This window comes from Montipora foliosa, chromosome 11 (genome assembly GCF_036669935.1).
Source record: "Montipora foliosa isolate CH-2021 chromosome 11, ASM3666993v2, whole genome shotgun sequence".
In the NCBI taxonomy this organism is placed as follows: Eukaryota; Metazoa; Cnidaria; class Anthozoa; order Scleractinia; family Acroporidae; genus Montipora; species Montipora foliosa.
In genome coordinates this window covers 14467645-14475144 of record NC_090879.1, presented here as the reverse complement: position 1 = coordinate 14475144, position 7500 = coordinate 14467645, and the positions used below count along the sequence as shown (strand labels likewise).

The following is a 7500-nucleotide window of genomic DNA, read 5'->3' as shown; positions in this document are numbered from 1 at the left end:
ATGAAGAATCTTTGTAAATATTTGTAATTCCCGTCATAAAATTTTTCTTGTAAAAAGTGTGAATAAACTTAAAAGCTGTTGTTGTTAGCTATCAAGCTGATAGACTCTCCACTTTGATAATAATAGGGACTTTAAGATCTTCGACGGCGACGTCGACGAAAACGTCACCTCACCTCAAAATATAACGTAGCACATTCGTAAGTCTTTCGAGATTATTCCATGTCGTTCTTTCACTTCGTACAATGTGGACGAAGTATCCTAAACATAAAACGGTAGGAGCGGTTTCAGAGTAAAAATAGAGAATAAAAGATTCACATTTCTAAGCTCGCGTTGTCGTCAAAACCTCAAATTTGGTGATTTCACGTCGTTGTTGTGAAGAGTACCGTGAAAATGTGTGCTAATACGCGTGCCGCACGTGCAGCACGATTACTTCTCTTCTTTTAACCAATGATATTGTTGTTTTTTGTGGCGTGCTCGTGGACGACCGCGTCGTAGATCTTACATTTGTAAAGTCCCTACTATGAACGGAACATACGCGATAGATGATTGCCGCAAATCGTGTCATTGTTGTTGTTTAATACAGATCATTTATACAAATATTCGGGGACAATTATTTGATCGGAAACAGGAAATAATTGGTTCGCGCGAAAACGTGTTGCTATGGTTACATATTAAAATTGCTCCTTTCGACGGCCTTCGTAAGTAAGCGAAGCGGCGAGAAGAATAAAACGTCTGGTTACCTTGGACTAGAATCTCACTTTCATGCAGAGGCCAGGGTCAGGATCTGACCCTCGGGCTCGGATTGGTTGATATTTTTACAAAAACGCGAATCAATATGATTGGTTCGTTTCATTGGTAATACCGCGGGGACACGTGATTGCTAAGTTGCCATTGGTCCTTTTTGTAATCAATTTGACGAGTTTGACAGCTGGCGTCTGCATGAAAGTGAGATTCTCTCGCGGCTCAAGAAAAATCTCTGGGACCTGGGTACTCGTTCGCTGCACTCACTCGTGAAATATTTTTAGACACTCGAAGAGAAATTTCGTATCTCCCCGCGGCCTTGTAATATCCTCTATTTGTTAATTTGCCTGATATTAAATTTGCTGACAGAGGAAGGAACTGAACTGAACTGAAGGAGTTATTCGGATCACACAAAATTCACTTCTGAGGCGGGGTTAGCAATTCTATTTCTTTACTGGTTAGCCTTTTTCTGAGGGGAGCTCAAAAATCGAATGTTAGAAGTCATGTGTTCTGCACCGCAGGGTTCTAAATCATGAACTTTATGAAACAACAATCGGACTGAACAGCGCATGATTAGAACGCCAACTAGCAGGAAGCAACCCGGCAAATTGGCTTTATACAAAGTGTGATAAAATTGATTTCGGAATCACCGAAGGCAAATGTATCCAGTGGTAACGGGGATTCGAATCTGGAACAACCGAGTGGTACGCCCTAACCAGTGTTACCACTTTGAGCTCCGGTCAAACATGAAATGTTTGGTGACCAAACACGATCAAACAAGACATCAAACACACTCCCAACAGCTGCGTTTGAAAAGGATTTCGAGCATGTTGGATGCGCATGACTATAATCTGCATCGTAATACGCATGCGCCCGCCAAACATGTTTGGTGAAGCCGGCCAAATGAACCAAACTTCGCACGTCAAACACGAGGACAATAGCGATGTTTGATGCTGTTTGATCGGATGTTTGATGGATTTCAAACTTTACCAAACACGATCAAACAGCATCAAACAAGGTGGCCAGAGGACAAACTGTTTGGTCACCAAACATGTTTGATCGTGTTTGGTCACCAGATATTTTTACGTTTGACCGGGCCTTTGGACACGTACGGCGCCTCTTCCTATGTGATTTATTGTTGTAAACGTTCTAATGTATCGCATCATCAAGAGTGAATTAGATAAGAATGTTTCTCTATCAATTTGAGGTCTTGTCCCAGCACAGTGACAAATGGACTTATTCTAGATACACTTGACGGGCGAAAATAAAGGGCCGCCACTTTAACCAATCAGGAGAAGCCGTGTCACGCGTGACAGCTACGCGTGACTGCTTATGCCATGTTTTTTCAGGGACGTGGCAACTAATTTTCGCAGGAACGGGTATTCTAAAAATAGACTCATTTGTTACTATGCTGAGGAGCCCACCCAGGCCACAGGAACACTATTTAATTCACTCTTGGTGTCATGCAGCGTACTCACTATTTAATCTGACTGGCTAAGAACTACTGTTGATTCTAAGAATCTCTCAAGTTACTGATGAGCGAAAAAGCCAAAAGCATTTTTTTCATGAGTTTTAGAACTTTGTTCATTTTTACCTATTTCAAAGAAGAAACAGTACTTTCGTCATTGTATGAAAGACATGAACTGTGGAAATAAGCTTGTTAAAATTAAGATAGTCGCAGTTATGGAAGTTACTTAAGCAACAACGAAAGGAAAGCCTGAGCACTGCAACCAGTGTTGAAGAGGTCATGGGTTCAGATCGGTGAATATTTCAAGCTTTCCTTTCTTTATTGCCTAAAAAGAAAGTCTGTTTACGAGCCAAGTGGCCCATCAGGCCGGAGCTTATCCCGGTTTCCATGGCATGAAGCGACTAGAAGTATTTCTACTCCCCCCTGGATGGGATGCCAGTCCATAGCAGGGTTACCCCCAGCATTTCGCCGGTACCCATTTATACACCTGGGTGGAGAGAGGCACCGTGGGAGTAAAGAACACTACACAATGTTCCCGGCCAGGACCCGAACCCGGACCATTCTTTCCGGAGTCGAGCACACTAACCATGAGGCCACCGCGCCTCCCTCTCTGTATTGCTTAATGAGACTCAAAACTTTCAACAAACTGTACTGTTCTACCCAATTTTTTCATTTAACGGCAAAGTGATGGTACCATGTAAAATAACAATATCTTAACAGGATGTAGTCATCGATGTGTGATGTAGCACACGGCGGCAAAAGAGGCATCTTAAAGTACCGTGTATTTTGTCATTACATGCTGGTATCTCAAACACTAACTCGGTGAACCCCAATTTATTACTGTAATATGATTAACACACTAAGATAAAACTCTCCGGGAAAGTTGAAAAAAATTCTCTGGATCGGATTTAGAGCCACAACTGCCGGAAAATTAGCAGTCAGCCGCCGAAAACGAGACGGGACAAAATCTTAATTGACCAGCCTCGTTCCCAGGGTCTCTCCTCTCTGTCTCCATCCCGTCGTCGACAATGTTGGTAGAGAAGAGAGACCCTGGAAACGAGCTTGCTAATTGACAGGCCTAGATCGCCATAGAGTTATGATTGCCATTGACACCTCTTGGAAGGAGCACATAGTTAAAATTGTTGCTAGGGCAAATAGGATGTTGAGTTTCTTAAAGAGAAATATTAATTGCGTGGGTCTGGTTGACGGTGTAGCTCTCTTGCGTCTTTTTTGCTCATTAGTACTCTCCCATTTGTTTTATTTCGCGCAAGTTTGGGCCCCTCAGTCAGTTGCAAATGAGTTAAGTTAGCTATTTCCTTAGACTCCTTCAATCTCAGGCTTAAATCGTTATTCTTTTGGCATTTGCACAACGTTTTTCAAGGAGATAATATTTGCTCTTTTAAGATTATTTGTCCAAATTGTAGAAGAGTGAATGTAAGTAATACATTTTCTTGCTACGTTCTACGTTGCCTGTTATCCAGTCACTTCTGGATATCCTTTTTTTTTTGGGGGGGGGGGGGAGGGGAGTTTGTAATTATATATTTTTTACGTTATGGGGTTGGATAAGGTAGTTGAACCTTGTAGGGGATACTGAGTCCTTTTGTTCTAATACCTGTATATAGTGTCTATTATTAAATGTTCAATCTCGGATATTGCATTTATAGCTGTCTGATATCTCGGTTATCAGCCCATATACCGTAATGAGCTCATATTGAAACTAATTGCTTCTGTCGTTTGCTTGTGCAGATAATTTGCGTGAATATCATGTTAAGCTAAGTTAATAGACCATTTCCATATTCTCAGTATTGGACTGGAAACTAGCTATTATTAAAAAGTATTTGCATTTGAATGATTTCCCCCCATTAGCCTGCATTGCAAGCTACTTCGTCTAGGTCCAGTCCAATACTGAGAATACGAATGTGGTCTCTTGACAGTTGTATGGTTAAGTGAAATATTTAACGAACAGCCTTAACGATAAGGTGGCGACGTACGGACATCAAGACGGTTGAGGCCAAGCGATTTTCTGCATTAAGGTCACGCCTGCGAGCCTTGATCAATCCAAGGAGGCATATCTGAACAGCTTCCAGTGCACCATCCTCGGAGACCCAGGGATAGGTAGTGGGGACGAGGATAAAATCGGAGCGGGCGAGACAAAATGCGACGAGCGAAAGTACTAAGGAAAAATAAGAGCCTTTTTCCTCAGTACTTTCGCTCGTCGCGTTTTGTCTCGCCCGCTCCGATTTTGTCCTCGTCCCCACCGCCCCTGAGTCTCCGAGGATGCTAGTGCACTTCCAAAAGACTCCACGCACCAGGGGCATTGAAGTCTCACCTATGGGGAATTATACTTTTTTGGGTCTTGACTTCCGTAATAGCCTCATATTTTACTCGAAAATCCCATTCTAAGAACCATTATAAGTTATCTTTGATAAGAACAGTTGATAAGAACACCTAATTGTTTGCAGAACGCTTACAAAGCCAATGGGAAGGAAATAGTGGGTGTCTCATAGGTTGTTTACCATTAACAAGCAGACAGGGGCACCCAACGTCAATTTTCGGAAAATATCTGTTGGGAAGACTGTTTGAGATCTAGAATTCTCGGAACATTTGTTGCAGAATTTCTTGCTTGCCTTCCTGTCCTAAGATTTTCGAAGATCTAAAAAATGGTATAATTACCCATAACCCTAAAAAGGTCACCTAGAATTTTCGGGAGCCTTTTTTCTGGCTGAATTTTTCGAAAAGGTAAGTTCGGATCCCTATAATTTTCGTATCACTAGACTTCCATCTAGGAAACTCGAACAGATAAAAAAAATTTAGGGGAATATGCCTACATGTACCGTTTAAATACTAAAATACGTTTAACGATGCTATGTGTAAGTAGTTTTGAACTACATTCTCGTTGGGTGCCCCTGAAGCAGAAACCGGTTGGTACTACAATATTGTAGGTATCGGAGAGGCTGAACATTTACGCACGCATGCGCTGACGGAATGTTTGAAGACGAGACGAGAAAAATATGCAGTACCTCCAGACTTGGCGCTGGAGCGTCGTACCAAACGAGTCATCCCGGGATTTCGGCCCGTGCGATCGCTTTTGGACACAATTGGCCCTTCGCTGCTTTCTCCAACCGACCTCGCCTCCCGGTACGGCATTGAGGGAGGGATATGTCGGCCCCTAAACCTTATGGGACAAATCCCACGCCTACTCACAGCTCCAAACCGCCCTTGTCATTACAATTTAACGTAAGATTTCGATGGCTTATATATTCAATAGAATACTCATTTTATCTGTCATATGGTAAGCACTGGAGTCGCAGATTACAAAGTGCACGCATGCGCCCTGCCGAAGGTAACATACATGCATGCATAAAACTTTATTTCATCTCGAATTTCAGAATAATATCTTCGAGACATTACAGCTAACATACATGATATATACAGATACATAACTAAATATTAAATAATATTTAAAGATATATTAATCAAAACGAAAGGCCGCTGTACAAAATCCGGCCCTGGATTAGTTTAAAACCAGTAAACTCAGTGGCACGGGAAAAATCAGGTAGCGCATTTCGCAACGTACTTAGTAAAAACGTAAGAAAAAGAACTAAGACCGTAACTGGTTGTTCTAGGTTTATTGAGGGACAGAATGTAATTTCCACGAACATCATGCGTAACAAGAGAAAGGGAGAGAAAACGTATTTTTCATATATGCAGGACAAGCCTTTTCTTTCTTTAATCCTTTAAGCCCCGAGGGGTTCCCCATTGACGAGTAAAATCGTCTGGCGTTAGACAGTAAAATCTATAAGTGCCATTTGGCACTATCGGGGCTGAAAGGGTTAAACGGGGAGATAGTTTTTTCACGCTGTTAGCTTAACCCTTTAAGCCCCGAGGGGTTCCCCATTGACGAGTAAAATCGTCTGGCGTTAGACAGAGTAAAATCTATAAGTGCCATTTGGCACTATCGGGGCTGAAAGGGTTAACTACTTTTATACAATAATATGAGGAAATTTTGAATGCGCTTATTGCATACAGACGTAGAGTTTGACTTAAGTGGTACGTAAGAGGACAGGTAATCGCAAATATAAATCTCATTACTCTCTTATTTACATTATACCGTTTCTTGGACAAGAAATTACTAAAGGCCAGGCCGAATTTCCTATGATAAAAAGTCTACGTTAACAGCACGCACCTTGGTTATTTATAGTTATTTAGTTATTTAGTTATTTATCTTAATATTTTTGGTAGGCTACAATATTGTAGGTTTGTTTAAATGGTAAGCAAAAAATTCGTTCAAGTTTACCGAGGGAGTCTGGAGGGAGTCAAAATCATGGGGGAATGCAAATGATAAACATGTCTTCCGTTTGGAAATTTCGTTTGGGAATCTTGGACTACCTTTCAAGAAATCCCGTTTTCTCCGGAAATTTTCCGTTTGGGAAGACCAAACTAGGCTTACTATTTACATTCCAACCGAAATTTCCGGACTTTTTTGGTAGAGGGTACGAAACAACCAAAACCACGAAAGAAAGTTGGTATTCCTGTGGCCTTTCAGTCCAAGACTAGTAAATATGGCGGCTACAGTATTACAATGAGAAGATTACATTTACATCTCAAATGTTGCCACGTTTCTATCAATTTAACTCTCTAAACAGCTTGCGGTGTAGGATTCTTGTCCTCTAGTTTTCACGTCAGTGATGTCGAAACTGAGCCTTTTGAAATACTCATGGGAATTTCATTCTACCGGCCTAAAGCTTATCTTCCAGTTGTAAATATAAGCTTAATTATTGTTAAGCATTCGTATGATGAAAAGCGAAATTCGTCCTACTAAAATGAGGAATAATTCGTCGTCTGACCTTCAACGAAGCAAGCTGAATCACACCACGATAACAATTCAAAGTGAAAAGGACAAAGAAGAAAATGCGGGAAGTCAAAAAGAACTTGTTGTTTTGGGAATCTCCCTGGATTCCTTGCCTCGAGCAGGCCAGTTCTCGATTTGCTGCGGTGGAGTGTTCCTGTTCTACCTTATTTATGGATACGTACAGGTAAAAAAATGTAGTAGTAAATTAAACGATAATTATTGTTATGTTCGAATTGTGAATCCTCGTAAAGTGTACTTTACATCCTCTTGTTTGGAGAGTAATGTAGCTTAATTGAAACGTGACCTTTCAAAGAACCTCCAGAGAGGGGCCTGATTTGAATTGCTTTCTTCTCCATCAGATGAGTACCAGTTCATTTAATCCTCCCTCTGCCATACTGCACCACCCCACCCCCCAGAAAAAGAAAATACCCCCCCCCCC

General features: G+C 41.4%; 1 protein-coding gene across 2 annotated transcripts in view; it reads left to right on the top strand.

Moving 5' to 3' along the window:
* Positions 1-6743: 6743 nt before the first annotated feature.
* The window catches only part of LOC137974795 (adenosine 3'-phospho 5'-phosphosulfate transporter 2-like), a 32693-nt gene continuing 31936 nt past the window's right edge, over positions 6744-7500 (top strand). The window contains exon 1 of one of the 2 annotated variants that reach the window (XM_068821777.1): positions 6744-7245. In XM_068821777.1, coding sequence (XP_068677878.1) covers positions 7003-7245 — 243 coding nt within the window. In that variant the 5' untranslated portion in view covers positions 6744-7002. The remainder of the gene's footprint in view (positions 7246-7500) is intronic. The other variant, XM_068821776.1, reaches the window with a different exon arrangement.